Raw genomic sequence first — 18694 nt, 5'->3', positions numbered from 1 at the left:
CGAGTAAAAGGGAGGTGAGAGTTGATATTGGACAACTGGAAAATGATGCTGGTGAGGTAGTAATGGGGAAAAAAGAAATGGCAGATGAACTTAATGAGTACTTTGCATCAGTCTTCACTGTGGAAGACATTAGCAGTATGTCAGAGATCTGTGAGTGTCAGGGAAAGGAAGTGACTGCCATTGCTATCACAAAGGAAAAAGTTCTAGGCAAACTCAAGGGTCTTAAAGTAGATAAGTCACCTGGGCCAGATGGACTACATTCCAGAGTCCTGAGAGAGGTTGCTGAAGAGATAGCAGATGCATTGGTCATGATCTTTCAAGAATCACATGATTCCGGCATGGACCTGGAAGACTGGAAAATTGCAAATGTCACTCCACTCTTTAAGAAGGGAGGAAGGCAAAAGAAAGGAAATTATAGGCCTGTTAGCCTAACCTCAGTGGTTGGGAATGTGTCGGTGTCTATTGTTACGGATGAGGTTTCCGGGTAATTTGGAGACTAATGATAAAATAAGTCAAAGTCAGCATGGTTTCTGTAAAGGGAAATCTTGCCTGACAAATCTGTTAGAATTCTTCAAGGAAGTAACAAGCAGGGTGGGCAAAGGAGAGGCAGTGGATGTCATTTACTTGGATTTTCAGAAGGCATTTGACAAGGTGCCATACATGAGGCTGTTTAACAAGATAAAATCCTGTGGCGTTACGGGAACGATACTGGCATGGATAGAGGAAAGGCTGGCAGGCAGGAGGCAGCAAGTGGGAATAAAGAGGACCTTTTCTGGTTGGCTGCCAGGGACTAGTGGTGTTCCTCAGAGGTCAGTATTGGGACCGCTGCTTTTCACATTGTTTGTCAATGATTTTGATGGCTTTGTGGCAAAGTTTGCAGATGGTAGGAAGATAGGTGGAGGGGTAGGTAGTGCTGAGGAAGCAATGCGATTGCAGCAGGACTTAGAGAAATTGGAAGAATGGGCAAAAAAGCAACAGCTGAAATGCAATGTTGGGAAATGTACAATAATGCATTTTGGTAAAAGAAACAATAGCACAGACTATTATCTAAATGGGGAGAAGGTTCAAACATCAGAGGTGCAGAGGACCTTGGGAGTCCTCGTACAAGACTCCCAGAAGGTTAATTTACAGGTCAAGTCTGTGGTAAAGAAGGAAAATGCAATGTTGGCATTCATTTCAAGGGGAATAGAATACAAAAGCAAGGAGATTATGCTGAACTAGTCAGGTCACCCTTGGAGTATTGTCAACAGTTTTGGGCACCATATCTCAGAAAGGATGGGTTGTCATTGGAGAGAGCCCAGAAGAGGTTTACGGGGATTATTCCAGGAAGGAAGGGAATAACATATGAGGAGTGTTTGGCAGCTTTGGGCCTGTACTCACTGGAATTTAGAAGAATGCGGGGGGGTGGGGGCGGATATCATTGTTGAAAGGACTAGTTAGGATGAATGAAGAGAGGATGTTTCCTATGGTGAGGGTATCTATAGAGGGCAAATTGAGGGGTGGCCCTTTAGAACAGAGGCAAGGAGGAATTAATTTAGCCAGAGAGTAGTGAACCTGTGGAATGCTCTGTCACAGACCGCAATGGAAACCAAGTCTATGCATATATTTAAGTCGGAAGTCGATCGTTTCCTGATCGGTCAGGGCATCAAAGGATATTGGGAGAAGTCAGGTGTATGGGGTTGCGTGGAATGGCAGAACAGACTCACTGGATTGAATGGACTAATTCTGCTCCAATGTCTTTTGGTCTTATGGTCTTATAGGCCGGTTAATTTAACATCTGTAGTTGGGAAAATGTTTGAAGCTATCATTAAAGAAGAAATAGCAAGGCATCTGGAAAGTAATGGATCCACCAGGTCGACACAGCATGGATTCAGCAAAGGCAGGTCCCATTTGACAAACTTACTGGAGTTCTTTGAGGATGTAATAAGCACAGTGGATAGAGTGGAACAGACAGACGTTATTTACTTGGATTTCCTAAAGGCGTTCAATATGGTGCTGCATAAAAGACTTATCCATAAGATAAGGATGCATAGAGTTGGGGATGATGTATTAGCATGGATAGAGAATTGGTTAACCAATAGAAAGCAGAGAGCTGGGATACATGTGTGTTTCTCAATTGGCAATCAGTAGTGAGTGGTGTGCCACAGGGGCTGGTGCTGGCCTACAACTGTTCACAATATACATTAACGATCTGGAAGAGGGGACCGAGTGTAGTGTATCTAACTTTGCTGATGATACTAAATTGATTGGAAAAGCAAATCGTGCAGAGGATACGGAGAGTCTGCAGAGAGATATAGATAGGTTAAGTGAGTGGGTAAGGATCTGGCAAATGGAGTACAATGTTGGTAAATACAAAGTCATCCATTTTGGAAGGAAAGATGGAAGATCAGATTATTATTTAAATAGTAAAAGATTGCAGCATGCCGCAGAGGGACTTGGGAGAGCTTATGCATGAATCACAAAAGGCTGGTTTGCAGGAGCAGCAGGCTGTCAAGAAGGCAAATGGAATGTTGGCCTTTATTGCTGGAGGGATTGAATTTAAGAGCAGGGAGCTGCAACTGTACTGTTTGCAGTTCTGGTCTCCTTACTTGAGGAAGGATGTACTGGCTTTGGAGGTGGTGCAGAAGAGGTTCACCAGGTTGATCCCAGAGATGAGTAGAGATTGAGTCGCCTGGGATTGTACTCACTGGAATTCAGAAGAATGAGAGGAGATCTTATAGAAACACATACAATTATGACAGGGATAGATAAGATAGAGGCAGGAAAGTTGTTTCCACTGGTAGGTGAGAGTAGAACAAGGGGACATAGCCTCAAGTTTAGGGGAGTAGATTTAGGATGGAGGTGAAGAGGAACTGCTTTTCCCAGAGAGTGGTGGATCTATGGAATTCTCTGCCCAATGAAGCAGTGGAGGCTACCTCAGTAAATATATTTAGGACAAAGTTGGATAGATATTTGTATCGCAAACACGAGGAAATCTGCAGATGCTGGAAATTCAAGCAACACACATAGGAAATACTGGTGAACGCAGCAGGCCAGGCAGCATCTATAGGAAGAGGTACAGTCAACACTTTGGGCAGAGACCCTTCGTCAGGACTCTTTTAAAGGGAGACAATGGCCTGGTGCTCCTTAGTGGGGTCATGATTGAGGAGTAAATAAGAGGAGGTATCCGTGAGTTGTCGCTGTGCCTCGGCAAGGTAGAGGTCAGTACGCCAGACTACAACAGCACCCCCTTTATCGGTGGGTTTTATAGTAAGGTTAGGATTAGTGCGGAGGGAGTGGAGAGCAGAGCGTTCCGAAGGAGTGAGGTTGGAATGGGAACAAGGTGTGGTGAGGTTGAGACGGTTGATGTCCCGTCGGCAGTTAGCAATAAAGAGATCCAGAGCAGGCAGAAGACCAGAGTGGGGTGTCCATGAAGAGGAGGAGGATTGAAGATGGGAGAAGGGGTCATCGCTGGGGGTGGGAGAGACCTTGCCGAAGAAGTAGGCTCGAAGACGGAGCCGGCGGAAGAAGAGTTCAGCGTCATGGCGAACACGGAACTCGCTGAGGTGTGGGCGAAGGGACACAAAGGTGAGGCCCTTACTGAGGACAGAGCGCTCTGCCTCAGACAGTTGAAGGTCAGAGGGGACGGTAAAGACCCGGCACGGATGAGAAGTGGGATCAGAGGGGGAGGGAGGCTGGTGGTATCAGTGGAGAGGGGAGGGTTGGGGTGAGAGGAAGAAGGAGCCTCCGAGGGCCCAGGAGTAGATGATGGGATGTGAGGGAGACGGGGTTGCAGAGTGGTGGTGGGGGAAGGGGAGACAGGAGTCATAATAGCAGCAAGTGAAGACCAAGCCTGGAGTATTGAGAGCCAGGATCAGAGGCGGGAGGTGGGAGGCTGGGGTGTCAGTGGAGAGGGGAGGGTTGGGGTGAGAGGAAGATGGAGCACGTGAAGACCCAGCCTGGAGTTCAAGGCTGGAGTCACAGTTGGTGGTTGTGCAATCGCTTTGAAGGTCTCCATAGTCGTTGAAGCCCGCACTGATGGTGCTGGAGTCCGGGTTTTGAATATGCCCTGGGTTGGTGGAGCTGCCAAGATCAATGGCGGGGCTGACGAAGACTTGGTGAAGGGTCTCGGTCTGAAACGTCGACTGTACCTCTGCTGCCTGGCCTGCTGCATTCACCAGTATTTTTTATGTGTGTTGCCAGATATTTGCATAGTAGGGGAATTAAGGGTTATGGGGAAAAGGCAGGTAAGTGGAGATGAGTCCATGGCCTGATCAGCCATGATCTTATTGAACGGTGGAGCAGGCTCAACGGGCCAGATGACCTACTCCAGCTCCTATCTCTTATGACCTTATGTTCTTATCAGGCTCCTGAACCGACGTGGATAACTTCACTGCCACAAATCCGAAATGAGCCTAGGTTCCCACACCATTGGGTTCAGGAACAGTTATTACCCTACAACCATCAGGCTCCTGAACCTGTGTGGATAACTTCACTCACCACAACTCTTGAATTGATCCTACAACCTACAAACTCACAGTCAAGGACTATTTACAACTCTTGTTCTCAGAGTTAACTTTATTTGAACAGTTCGTCTTTCACACACTGGTCTTTGTCCACCTTTGTCTGTTTATGTATAGTTTCATCATAAAATTCCATTGTTTTACTATGAACACCTGGAAGAAAATATATCTCAGGGTGGTTTGATAATAAATCTACTTTGAGCTCTATACATTGATTTATAATTTATGGGATGTTATGTTGAAGTTGTATAAGACATTGGTGATGCCAAATTTGGAGTATTGTATGCAGTTTTGGTCACCTACCTGGAGGAAATATACAAATAAGTATTGTGTTCAGAGAAAATTTACAAGGATGTCACTGGGCCTGGTGGATGTGAATTATAAGGAAAGATTTAATGGGTTAGGACTTCATTTGTTGGAACGCAGAAGACTGAGAGGAGACTTAATAGAAGTATACAAAATTATGAGGGATATAGATAGGGTAAATGCAAGCAGGCTTTTTCCACTGAGGTTGGGTGGGACTACAACTGGAGGTCATGGGTTAAGGGTGAAAGGTGAAATGTATAAGAGGAGCACGAGGGGAAACTTCTTCACTCGGAGGATGGTGAGAGTGTGGAACGAGCTGCCAGCACAAGTGGTGCATGTGAGCTCAATTTCACCGTTTAAGAGAAGTTTGGATAGGTACCTGGATGGTAGGGGTATGGAGGGCTGTGGTCCCAGTGCAGATCGATGGGATTAGGCAGTTAATTAGTTTTGGCATGAACTAGATGGGCCAAAGGGCCTATATCTGTAATTGTTTCTCTAGAACTGTCTAGGTCACCTAAGCCCATTTCACACTACGGCCCGGCTGGGCCTCGACTCGGTCCTGGACCCACTGTTGCTCATCTCCACCTGGAAAAGCTTCAGCGCCAGCCGGATCCGCCTCTTGACCTGCAGGCAAGAGCCGCGGCCGGCGAACGTGTAGAGCACAGGGTTGATGCAGCTGTTGGCATACGCCAGGCAGGTGGCCAGCGGCAGGGTGATGGTGAAGTACCGGTTGGTGGTGGAGTGCAGAATGTACAGTACGTGGAAGGGCAGCCAGCAGATGAAGAAGGCGCAGATGATCGTGCAGGTGACCCTGCATGATCTGTCTGATGATTTCTTCCACCTCCGTCTGACCTTCCGTGTAATGATGGCGTAGCAAAAGGCTATTGTGATAAATGGCAACAAGAAGGCAAGAGTAAACCTCCCCAATACCAGGTGGCTGAGTTTGTACACATCTTCGTTGTAGAAGCAATACGTAAACCCTCCCTCCTCTTCCGTGGTGTCCCGGATCAGGAAGAAGGGGACGCTGGGAACCGCGGCCAATATCCACACCACCGATGAAACCCCGACCGCCAGCCTCACCGTGCGGTGGTTCTGCGACCAGATGGGGAAGACAATGGAGATGAACCTGTCCAGGGCAATGGCGGTCAGCGTGAAGACGCTGGCGAACATGGTCAGCTGGTTGATGAAGGAGATGAGCTTACACATGATGTGCCCGAATGGCCACTGGGTGCCCAGGGCCTGATGGGTAATGGCAAAGGGCAGCAGCGCAGTGAAGATGAAGTCAGCCACGGAGAGGTTCAGGAGCCAGATCATGCTGACTGTCTTCCTCACTTCCAAAACCGCGATCCAGATAACCAGTCCATTCCCGCCCACGCCCAGGAGGCAGATAATGCTGTAAAGCACCAGAGGGAATGAGAACATCTCCTCCTCATCCAGGGCAGTTGAAGGATACAGTGGGTAGGTCGACAAGTAGAAATACTCATCACTGTATGCCAGAGTTGTCGTCATCTTCCTTCATCTACAGCACCTTGCTGAAACAAAAACAACTTATCTTCAGTCTCCACATCAATGGGATAAATGATAATGATAATCTCACCACATACAACCCTGAGAGTTATTTTCCCGTGGGAATTCTCAATAAACCCATAAAAGAATAATAACCATAACAGAATCAATGAAAGACCGCATCAACTTGGGCAGTGTGACAACAAACTGTGTAAATACAAATAATAATAATAATAATAAATAAATAAATAAGCAATAAAAACACAGAACATGAGATGAAGAGTCCTTGAAATTGAGTCCATAGGTTGTGGGAACATTTTAACGATGGGTAAGCAAAGTTATTCCCTTTTGTTCAACAGCCTGATGTTTGAGGGTTAACAACGGTTCCTGACCCTGGTGGTGTGGGTCCTGAGGCTCTTGTACCTCTTTCCTGATCGTTTAGGGGTAATAACTGTTCCTGAACCTGGTGGTGTGGGTCCTGAGACTCCTGTACCTCCTTTTTGATGGCAGCAGCAAGAAGAGAGCATGGCCTGGGTGGTGGGGGTCCCTGACGACACACTGCCCTGTGACAACACTTCATGTGGATGTGCTCAATGGCGGGGAGGGCTTTACCCGAGATGGACAGGGCCGCGTCTAGTCCATCAGTAGTTTCACAGAACACAGAGCACAACAGCACAGTGCAGTCACAACCATGGAGTCTGGGTGCCCTCGCAGGCAGGCAGCTGAAAGGGGTCGGCAATCATGCTCGTGAGAATGCACATTCCAGCCAACTAGGGTTTCTTAGTGGTTGTATTTATCTCTCTTCCTGTTGTTTCAGTTTTGACCGAAACGTAGCAACAGCAGTGCTGCTTCTTGCCATAGTCCACCTTTCAGGAAAGCAGATTACAATTTAGATTGACACCGCAAAGGAGCAGTGTTACTCTAATACTTAGCTACTGCTTCTGGGTTGCAGTGTCAGCACTAGATTTCAGTTTGACAGTTTTCGTTAGCAGCCCTGTTGGCCAAGCGTTTTTTAAAAAGTTTCCTTTGTTTCTGTACAGTTTTATTAAAACAGAACCAACTGTCTCTCCCTCTGCACTTGGACTGTCACCAAACATTGTGTCAAGTACAGGCCCTTCGGCCCACAATGTTGTGCCAGCCTTTTAATCTACTGATAGATCTTTCCCTCCTATATAGCCCACCTTTTCTCTATCACCCATCTGCCTATCTAAGAGCCTCTTAAATTCCCCTACTGCATCTGATTTAAAGAAAGAAGCACACACGAGATTCTGCAGATGCTGGAAATCCAGAGCAACACACACACAAAATGCTGGGGGAGCTCAGCAGGTCAGGGAGCTTCTATGGAATAGAATTAGCAGTTGACATTTCAGGCCAAAACCCTTCATCAGGGCTGGAAAGGAAGGAGGAAGATGTCAGAATAAGAAGGCGGGGAGAGGGGAAGGAGTGCAAGCTGGCAGATGATAGACGAGATCAGGTAGGAGGGAACGGTGGGTAGTTGGGGAAGGTGGAAAGAAGTAAGAAGCTGGGAGGTGATAGGTGGAAAGGTAAAGGGCTGAAGAAGAAGGAATCTGATAGGAGAGGAGAGTGGATCACGGGAGAAAGGGAAGGAGGTGGGGAATCACAGAGAGATGGTGGGTAGCTGAGGAGATGGGGTAAGAGGGGAAACAGAATGGGGAATGGAAATGGAGCGAAGGAGGGAGAGGGGTGAGTAATTACCAGAAGTTAGAGAAGTCCAATACAAGATGGTGCCTGAGTTCCTCGAGCATTTTATGTGTATTACACAATACCCATGAGGTAGAAACACAAGTAGAGATTAGAGAAGTGTTGGGCTCCACTTCAGAATGGAAATGCTAGAGAAGAAGAGAGGTAGTGGAACAGGTGGATCGAGCCTTGGTAGGACCACACTGGGGGTGGGGTGGGGTGCTCTCCGTGTTCTGGAAAGAAACCAGTTTGTTTAGGCATGCCGATATTACTGGTCTTTAGTACTCATTCCTGAATACCCTGAACTATGGAGTTAGCCAGATTGATGAGCCTGGAGCCACAGACAGACCAGACAGTGCAGGGACGGTAAATTGTATCACATTTGTATCACATCACCTGGGCGATCATGGTCTTATCCGTGACTATGATTGTTAATATATTACAGAGATTACCACTGTTTTTAGTTGTATGACCCAGGTGATCAGGGTCTTTCCATGACCACGATTGTTCTTGGCAAATGTTTCTACCAAGGTGGTTTGCCATTGCCACTTTCTTGGCAGTGTCTTTACAAGACGGGTGACCCCAGCCATTATCAATACTCTTCAGAGATTGTCTGACTGGTGTCAGTGGTCACATAACCAGGACTTGTGATATGTACCAGCTGCTCAAACAACCATCACCACCTGCTCCCACAGCTTCACATGACCATGACTGGGGTTGGGGGGGCTAAGCAGGTGCTACACCTTGCCCGAGGGTGACCTGATTGGCGAGGGGGGGGGAAGGAACACCTTACCAGCTTACACCTGCTTACCCCGCCATCCATGGATATGGTTAGCTACTCAGATTGGTGTTATCATCACATGAACTGAGTGATAGCAAAACTCTTGTCTTGTGTACTGTAGGTACAGATCAATTTATTACACAGTGCATTGAAGTAGTACAAGGGAAAACAAGAACAAAATGCAGAATTAGAGTCATACAGCACAGAAAAAAGGCCCTTTGACTTGTCTAGTCCATGCTAAAACCATTTAAACTGCCTCCTCCCATCAACCTGCTCCTGGACCAGTGAGTCGAGTTCAGTTCCACCATTGTCTGTAGGAAGTTAGTATGTTCTGATCATGACCACATTTTTGTCAGGTCTGCACAAGTGGACAGCTCCTAGTCTTCACCCAGCTAATAGGATTCGCCTGTTGCTGATTCCAGACTCATCACCTGCAGCCTACTTAAACCCAGCTCTCACCCACTGTTCTTATTCACTCATTGAACCAGTGGGCTTCAACCAGCTGCCCCTAGCTTTCACTCTCCCTGCCTAAAGTTTACCCTGTTGCCTGTTGTGCTTGGCCTCTGTTCGCTCTCATTTGCAGGCCCCTCGTAGCTTGTTAATTTGCTACCTATTATTAAAGTTACTGTTCGCCGCTGAATTGTCTCCACTGCTCTGCTTTTGGGTCAAGCCTCCTCTACAATTCCTGACGGTTTTGGGCTGAGACCCTTCATTAAACACAATGAAGAAGGTGCCTCTGGCAACATCACAGGCACAGAGGTACGGACAAAACACAGAAGAGAAATTATACAAAATAAATAGCTGTGCGTAATCAAGAACATGGTGCAAAAGAACATAGCAGACTACAGCACAGGAACAGGCCCTTCGGCCCACAGTGTTGTGATGAACCAGCTAAAAAGTAATTCAGAAACACCCAAACACTAATCCCTTCTCCATACACTGTGTCCATATCCCTGCATCTTCCTTACATCCACGTGCCTATCCAAACATCTCTGAAGAAGTTATCACCCTGTCACAGTGGTGTCAAGAAAACAACCTCTCCCTCAATGTCGCAAAAACAAAGGAGCTGGTTGTGAACTACTGGAGGAATGGAGACGGGCTAACCCTTGTTGACATCAATGGATCTGGGGTTGAGAGGGTAAACGGCTTTAAATTCCTCGGCATAAACATCACCAAGGATCTCATGTGGTCTGTACGCACCAGATGTGCAGTGAAAAAGGCACAACAGCACCACTTTCACCTCAGACAGTTGAAGATGTTTGGTATGGGCCCCCTAATCCTAAGAACTTTCTACAGAGGCACAACTGAGAGCATCCTGACAGCCTGGTATGGGAAGTGTATCTCCCTTAATCGCAGGACTCTGCAGAGAGTGGTGTGGACAGCCCAGCGCATCTGTAGATGTAAACTTCCCACTATTCAGGACATTTACAAAGACAGGTGTGTAAAAAGGGCCTGAAGGATCAATGGGGACCTGAGTCACCCCATCCACAAACTGTTCCAGCTGCTATCATCCGGGAAACGGTACCACAGCATAAAAGCCAGGACCAACAGATTCCAGGACAGCTTCTTCCACCAGGCCGTCAGACTGATTAACTCACGGTGACACAACTGTATTTCTATGTTATATTGACTATCCTGTTTTACATAAGATTTATTATAAATTACTATAAATTTCACATTGCATATTTAGACAGTGACAGAATGTAAAGATTTTTACTCCTCATGTATGTGTATAAAGGATGTAAGACATTTCACTCTTGGAAATAAATAATCCCTGTTCACTCTCTCTGTGCCTCTCATAATCTTATAGACCTCTACCAGATCTCCCCTCAGTCTCCGACGCTCCAGAGAAAACAACCCAAGTTTATCCAGCCTCTCATGATAGCACACGCCCTCTAAACCAGGCAGCATCCTGGTAAACCTCTTCTGCACCCTCTCCAAAGCCTCAACATCCTTCCTATAGTAGGGCAACCAAACTGTATGCAATACCCCTGAGGTGGCCTTACCAGAGTTTTAAAAAGTTGCAAAATAACCTCCTGACTTTTAAACTCAATGCCTTGACTAATAAAAGCAAGCATTCTGTGAGCCTTCTTAACCACACGATCGACCTGTGTAGCCACTTTCAAGGAGCCATGAGTTTGGATCCCAGATCTCTCTGCTCAGCAACACTGTTAAGGATCTTGCCCTTAGTAGTGTACTGTCTCCTTGCATTTGCCCACCGAGGCGCAACACCTCACATTTGTCTGGGTTAAACTCCATCTGCCATTTCTCTGCCCAAATCTGCAACTGATCTATTCTGAACCACACAATCAAACTATTCACCAATCTACACATTCTTTTATTCTCCCTGTCACATTCCCATCAGCTCCCCTTCAGAATCAGAATTAGAATCAGGTTTAATATCACTAGAATATGCTGTGAAATTTGTTGTTTTGCAGCAGCAGTACATTGAGAATCATAATAATAGAGAAAAAACTGTGAATTACAGTATATATATATATATATATATATATATATATTCAACAGTTGACTTAAATAAGTAGTCCAAAAACAGAAATAAAAAAGTAGTGAGGTAGTGTTCATGGGTTCAAGATCCATTCAGAAACCTGATGGCGGAAGAGAAGAAGCTGTTCCTGAATCATTGAGTGTGAGTCTTCAGGCTTCTGTACCTCCTTCCTGATGGTAGCAATGAGAAGAGGGCATGTCCTGGGTGATTGGGGTCCTTAATAATGGATGTTGCACAGTACTGTAGTAATTGTATGTATAACACTGTACTGCTGCCTCAAAAAAAAACAGATTTCATGACATATGTGAGTGATGATAAACCTGATTCTGATCTGGGTCTCTGTTGTGGATTAAGAATGGGAAGGGGGAATCATGGTTGGGAAAAGGGGAGGGAGCATCACAGGCACATGGCATCAGATAAGTAGCATTCGCAAGAAAAAAAACACAAATTAAGTACAATTTATGTAGAAATTTTATAAGAAAGAACACTATTAGAACAAAAATAATGGCCATTTAGTGAAAATCTCATATACTCATGCTCGTCTCTGGACTATACCAGCCAACATTCTACCTTTCTGGGATGGATCACTCTCCCCTCTGTAGTCAGGTCCCATTGCCTGACACCCTCGGATACCCACCTCTGCACCTCCTCCGCACTGAGACACTCTCATACCACACCAGCAGGCTGTTACTGAAACGGCAGGAAAATATGAGCAAGCCAGCGAACACTGCTGCCTCAGGCCTCTCCTCAGACCACAGGTACACGTCCTTGGTGTGAAAGAATTGTCGTTGAAACTGAGACTCACCGAGAAGAGATGGTAATGCAGCAACCAGTAGACTGGAGGGCTGTCAGTATATATATGCACTTCGTGGCTAACCACCGAGATCTGGCAGCCACAACGGTAAAAAAACATTGGAACTACTCAGGAAGGCAGGCAGAGAGGAGAGGAGAATGCAAAGAATTGCAGTTAAGCAACTAGATCCAGGAGAAGTTAATCTAGGAAAGTTAACAACTGTACATTTTAAAAGGGGGAGGTGTAGTGGGAACCAAAGGAAATTGTGGTGAAGACCTAGGGAGTTAACTTATAATGATGCAGTAGAGAGGGGTGGAGAGAGAGAGAGATGACTTACACCTTAGGTACAGACATGTTAGATGTGTTCCCACCCCACGACTTTCTTTTGTATTTGCAGTTTGCTGTTTTTTGCACGTTAGCTGTTGCTCTGTCCTGTTGCAGCATCTGTCATCAGGGACCCCCACCACCTGGGACATGATCTCTTCTACCTCTCAACCATCAGGAAGGAGGTACAGGAGCCTCAGGACTCACACCACCAGGTTCAGAAACAGTTATTACCCCTCAACCCTCAGGAAGGAGGCACAGGAGCCTCAGGACTCACACCACCAGGTTCAGAAACAGTTATTACCCCTCAACCATCAGGCTCTTGAACCAGAGGGGACAACTTCACGCAACTTCACTTGCCCCATCACTGAACAGTTACCACAACCTGTGGACTTACTTTCAAGGACTCTTCATCTCATGCTCTCAATATTCATTGCTTATTTATTTATTCTTATTATTTTGTTTGATTTGTTTTGTTTCCTTGTATGTACTGTGAATGCCTGCAAAAAAATGAATCTCAGAGTTGTATATGGTGATGTATATTATTGAGGCCTCAGTCGGTCAGGTTCAACCATGGACAACCGTAGCTGTCTACGTGACGCACAAGCCAGGGCAGTACGATATGGAGAGCAAGATGTTGCCCATGCAGCAGGCTCCCCCTCTTCATGCAGCTGAGAATCCAAAGGAACAGCCGACACCAATACAGTTCGGCACCAGGGGTGTCGCAGGAGTTGCCAGTTAGCGTTGAGCTCAACATAGGACAGTCTTAAGAACTCCAGCTCCAGATTTTTCTCTCAGGATTTGCTCCCAAAGCCTTCCCCCATGGGTGGATAAAACTGCAATGCAGTGGAGAGTTTTCCTTCTCAGTGAGCTGACAAGCCCCATCTGCCTGGAGTGACTGGTTTGAAGGCACCAGTAACCCACCTTTGCCCCTTCTCCTGTTAGTAGAAACAGTTCTGCGGGTCTTGGTAGCTAAGCCAGACATGAAGGCCAAGAGGTGGAGTTGGTTGTTGGAGGACATTTGAGATGCACACCACCGGGAGCATTTCCTAGGTAGTGGGAGCTTTTCCCCACTACCTTCCAGGCTAGGACAATCTTAAGGAATAAATTGACATTGAACTTTGAACTGGATCATGGACAGTACACACAGACTAGGAATAAATGGGTCCTTTTCTGAGTGAAGACTGAGGTGCCTCAAAGATCAGTGATGGGCCCCCAGACAATCGCAATATGTACTTACGATTTAGGTGATAAATTAATAGTCAAGGTCAAAGCAAATTTATTATCAAAATATATACACGTCACCATAAACAACCCTGAGATTCATTTTCTATCAGGCAAACTCAGCAAATCTATAATAGAATAATAACCGTAATAGAATCAATGAACGACCGCACCAACTCGGGTGTTCAACCAGCGTGTGAAAGACAGAAAACTGTGCAAATACAATAAGAAAAAATAATAATATATAAATTACAATAAATACCAAGAACATGAGATGAAGAGTCCTTGAAAGTGAATCCATAGGTTGTGAGAACAGTTTAGTGATGGGGCGAGTGAAGTTGAGTGAAGTTTTCCACACTGATTCAGGAGCCTGATGGTTGTAGGGTGATAACTGTTCCTGAACCTGGTGGTGTGGGACCCTAGGCTCAGTTCAGAGTTGTGGTGGGTGAGGTTATCCACACTGGTTCAGGAGCCTGATGGTTGAGGGGTGATAACTGTTCCTGAACCTGGTGGTGTGGGACCTGAGGCTCCTGTACCTCCTGCCCGATGGTGGTAGTGAGAAGAGAGCATCGCCTGGATGAGGGGGATCCTTGATGATGGATGCTGCAAAAGGATGGACCAACAACCAATGTGCAAAAGACAACAAATTGCAAATGACACTGGGCTGGGCAGGACAGTAAGATGTGAGGAGGATGTAGTGAAGTTCGAGAATGATTTGGACATGTTTTAGTAGGCAGAGAAACAACAAGTGCAGAGTAATGTGGTGAAATATGAGGTTATCCACAATGGTGTCAAAACAGGAAGGTTGATTATCATCTACAGAGAGAAACATTAGAACAGGCAAGATGTAGTCACCAGTCACCAGGCGCCAGTCGCCAAGGGAAAGAGGACAGGTGTAGCAGGTAAATAACACACACACACACAATGCTGGAGGAACTCAGCAGGTCAGGCAGCATCTCTGGAGAGGAATAAGTGCTCAATGTTTTGGGCTGAGATACTTCATCAGAAATCGAAAGGAGTTGTGGGGGGGGGGGAGAAAGAGGATAGCTAGATGCTGATAGGTGAAGCCAGGTGGGTGGGAAAGATCAAAGGCTGGAGAGGAAGGAATCTGATAGGAGAGGAGTTTGGACCATAGGAGAAAGGGAAGGAGGAGGGTAGATAAAGCAGCGGCTGACTGGCAGGAGGCAAAGAGTGGGAACAAGGGGAGCCTTTCCTGATTGGCTGTGGTGACTAGTGGTGTTCCATAGGGGTCTGTGTTGGGGTCAATTCTTTTCACATTATATGTGGATGATTTGGGTGATGGTTTGATGGCTTTTTTTTGCAAAAGTTTGCAGATGATATGAAGATAAGAGGAGGGGCAGGGAGATTAGAGGAAGTAGAGAGACTTTAACAGATGAGAAGAATGGACAAAGGAATGGGAGATGGAATACAGTGTTGGGAAGTGTATGGTCATGCACTTTTGGAGAAGAAATGAAAGAGTTGACTATTTTCTAAATGGAGAGAAAATACAAAAAACTGAGGTGAAAAGGGACTTGGGGGTCCTTGTGCAGGATTTCCTAAAGGTTAATTTGCAGGTTGGGTCTGTGGTGAGGAAGGCAAATGCAAATGTTAGTATTCATTTCAAGAGGGCTAGAATATAAAAGCAAGGATGTTGAGGCTTTATAAAGCACTAGTGTAGCCTCACTTGGAGTATCGTGAGCAGTTTTGGGCCCCTTATCTTAGAAAAGATGTGCTGAAACTGGAGAGGGTTCAAAGGAGGCTCACGAAAATAATTCCAGGATTGAATGGCTCGTCATATGAAGAGCGTTTGATGGTTCTGGGTCTGAATTTGCAAGAATTCAGAAGAATGAGGGGTGACCTAATTGAAACCTATTGAATGGTTAAAGACCTCGACAGAGTGGATGTGGAGAGGATGTTTCCTATGATAGGAGAGTCTAAGACCAGAGGCCACATTCTCAGAATAGAGAGGTGTCCTTTTAGAACGGAGATGAGCAGGAATTCCTTTAGTCAGAGAGTGGTGAATCTGTGGATTTCTTTGCCACAGGCAGCAGTGGAGGCCAAGTCTTTATGTATATTTAAGGCAGGGGTTGATAGATTCTTGACTGGTCAGGGCATGAAGGGATTGGGGAGAAGGCAGGAGATTGGGGCTGAGAGGAAAAATGGATCAGCCATGGTGAAATGGTGGAGCAGACTCGATGGGCCAAATGGCCTAATTCTGCTCCTATGTTTCATGGTCTTATAGAGGGAATCCAGGGGGAGGTGATCAGTAGGTGAGAAGAGGTAAGGGTCCAGAGTGGGGAATAGAGGAGGGGGGGTAACTTTTTAATGGGAAGGAGAAATTGATATTCATGCCATCAGGTTGGAGTGTACCCAGACAGAATATAAGGAGCTGCTCCTCCACCCTGAGGTGACCTCAGCTTCACACAAGAGGAGCCCATGGACCGACATGTCGGAATGGGAACAGGACGAGGAACTAGAATGTTTGGCCATAGGTAAGTTCTGCTTTGGGCGGATGGAGCAGAGGTGCCTGATGAAGCGGTTCCCCCAATTTATGATGGGTGTCACCAATGTAAAGGAGGATGCATTGGGACCACTGGATACAGTAGGTGACCCCAGCTGATTTGCAGGTGAAATGTTGTCTCACCTGGAAGAACTGCTGGGGCCCTGAATGGAGGTGAGGGAGGAGGTGAATGGACAGGTGTGGCCCTGAATGGAGGTGAGGGAGGAGGTGAACGGACAGGTGTGGCCCTGAATGGAGGTGAGGGAGGAGGTGTAGGGGCAGGTGTGGTCCTGAATGGAGGTGAGGGGGGAGGTGAGTGGGCAGGTGTGGTCCTGAGTGGAGGTGAGGGAGGAGGTGAATGGGCAGGTGTGGCCCTGAATGGAGGTGAGGGAGGAGGTGTAGGGGCAGGTGTAGCATTTAGGCCGCTTGCAAGGATAAGTGCCAGGAGGGAGATCTGTGGGAGGGAAGAATGGACAAGGGAATCACAGAGGGGATCCCTGCAGAAAGCAGAGAGGGTGGGGAGGTAAAGATACATATAGCGGTAGGGTTCTACTGGAGATGGCAGAAGTTGCGGAGGATGATGTGTTGGATGTGGAAGGTCACGGGGTGGGAGGTGAGGACAAGAAGGACTCTATCACTGTTAAGGTGGTGGGAAGATGGGGTGAGCATTGATGTTCAGGAAACAGAGGAGATGAGGGTGAAGGCAGCACCAATAGTGGGGGAAGGGAACCCCCGTTCTTTGAAGAAGGACGACACCTCTGCTGTCCTGGAAAGGAACGCTGCAGACTGGGAACAGACGCGGTGGAGGCAAAGGAACTGAGCAAAGGGAATATTATTTTTACAGGTGACAGGGCGGGAAGAGGTATAGTCAAGATCACCTCGGGAATCGGCAGCACCAATGAAGTTGTCAATGTAGCAGAGGGAGAGTCGGGGAGCATTACTGGGGAAGGCTTGGAACATGGACTGTTCTACGTGGCCTGGAGCCCATGGATACTCCTCGAGTCTGGAGGAAGCGGGAGGGCAGAAAAGGCACGCTGTAGTCACCAGTGGCCAAGTGTAAGAGGCCAGGTGTAGCAGGCGAGTAAGAAGGGGAAACGGCACCCTGGCCACCACAGCGAGCAGGTTCAGGTTCAGGAGCAGTGATAACTCAGGTCCTGAGGTTGCATCTTGAGTAGAGCGCGCAGCTGCTGTCTCCTTATGCGGGGAGCCATGGTCACGCACTGGGAGGGTGCGCAACGAGGGCTCAGCGTCCCTGGGAAGGTGGGGCTGAGGGATGAAGGGAGGGTGGGACGACTAGGTTAAATTCACTGGAATCCGTGCGATTCAGAATCAGAATCAGGTTTATTATCACTGATACATCTGTCATGAACTGTGTTGGTTTGCAGCAGCACAACAATGCAATATATTAAATATACTGTAAATTACAATAGCAAAAGATATATATATATAGTACATCATACATATAAATATATACAGCACTGTGCAAAAGTCTTAGACACATATACATATATAGCTAGGGTGCCGAATACTTTTGCACAGTACTGTAGTAATTTTATGTATTGCACTGTATTGCTGCCACAAAAACAAACAAATTTCATGACATATGTGAGTGATGATAAACCTGATTCTGATCTGGGTCTCTGTTGTGGACTGAGAGTGGGAAGGGGACAGGGAGAGGGGAATCATGGTTGGGGGGGGGAAGGGAGAGGGGAGGGAGCGGGAAGCACCAGAGAGACATTCTGTAATGATCAATAAACCAATTATTAGGAATCAAATGACCTTGCCTGGTGTCTCAGGACTGGGTGTGTCTGTACCAGAGCCACTCCCCTGCCGTCAGCACTCCTTCTCTGCCACCTGTCCCACACCCCTCCCATGGCGCCCCACCCTCACCATTCTCATTCTCAACATCCTTTGCTCCCACCAGATTTACAAGTTTGCTCTCTGCTCCAAGTTGACAAATACAGTACTGTGCAAAAGGCATAAGCACCCTAGCTAGCTATATACATATATAAACAACAGGAATTCTGCAGATGCTGGAAATTCAAGCAACATACATCAAAGTTGCTGGTGAACGCAGCAGGCCAGGCAGCATCTATAGGAAGAAGCGCAGTCGACGTTTCAGGCCGAGACCCTTCGTCAGGACACATATACATATATGTCTGTGTGTGTGTGTGTCTATGTATGTATATATATATATATATATATATATACACACACACAAACATTTGTATATACACACTCATATATATATATATACAGTGTACGTGTGTGCGTGTGTGTGACTAACACTTTTGCATAGTACCACAGATAGGCAGTTAGATAAATAGATTTTTACACAGTACTGCAAATATATATGTGCACTATTTATATAAACATTATATATTGTATATAAACAAATAAAATATATTATATGATATAATATATTTTTAAAACATAACATATAATTAATATATAATAATAAATAAATAGTACAAAAATAGAAATAAAAAAGTAGTGAGGTAGTGTTCATGGGTTCAGTGTCCATTCAGAAATCGGATGGCAGAGGGGAAGA

The 18694-nt window shown here is 46.3% G+C and overlaps 1 protein-coding gene across 1 annotated transcript; it reads right to left on the bottom strand.

The window, feature by feature from the left end:
* Window positions 1–4556: 4556 nt before the first annotated feature.
* On the bottom strand, window positions 4557–12262 carry LOC134359705 (chemerin-like receptor 1). The gene is made up of 2 exons (XM_063073215.1): window positions 12108–12262; window positions 4557–6340 (listed from the first exon to the last, which is right to left on the bottom strand). Exon 2 carries the CDS (start codon window positions 6315–6317, stop codon window positions 5334–5336), a length of 984 nt encoding a protein of 327 aa, XP_062929285.1. The 5' UTR covers window positions 6318–6340; window positions 12108–12262; the 3' UTR covers window positions 4557–5333.
* Window positions 12263–18694: the final 6432 nt, after the last annotated feature.

This window comes from Mobula hypostoma, chromosome 21, assembly GCF_963921235.1.
Source record: "Mobula hypostoma chromosome 21, sMobHyp1.1, whole genome shotgun sequence".
Taxonomy (NCBI): Eukaryota; Metazoa; Chordata; class Chondrichthyes; order Myliobatiformes; family Myliobatidae; genus Mobula; species Mobula hypostoma.
This window is presented reverse-complemented; position numbering and strand designations above follow the sequence as displayed.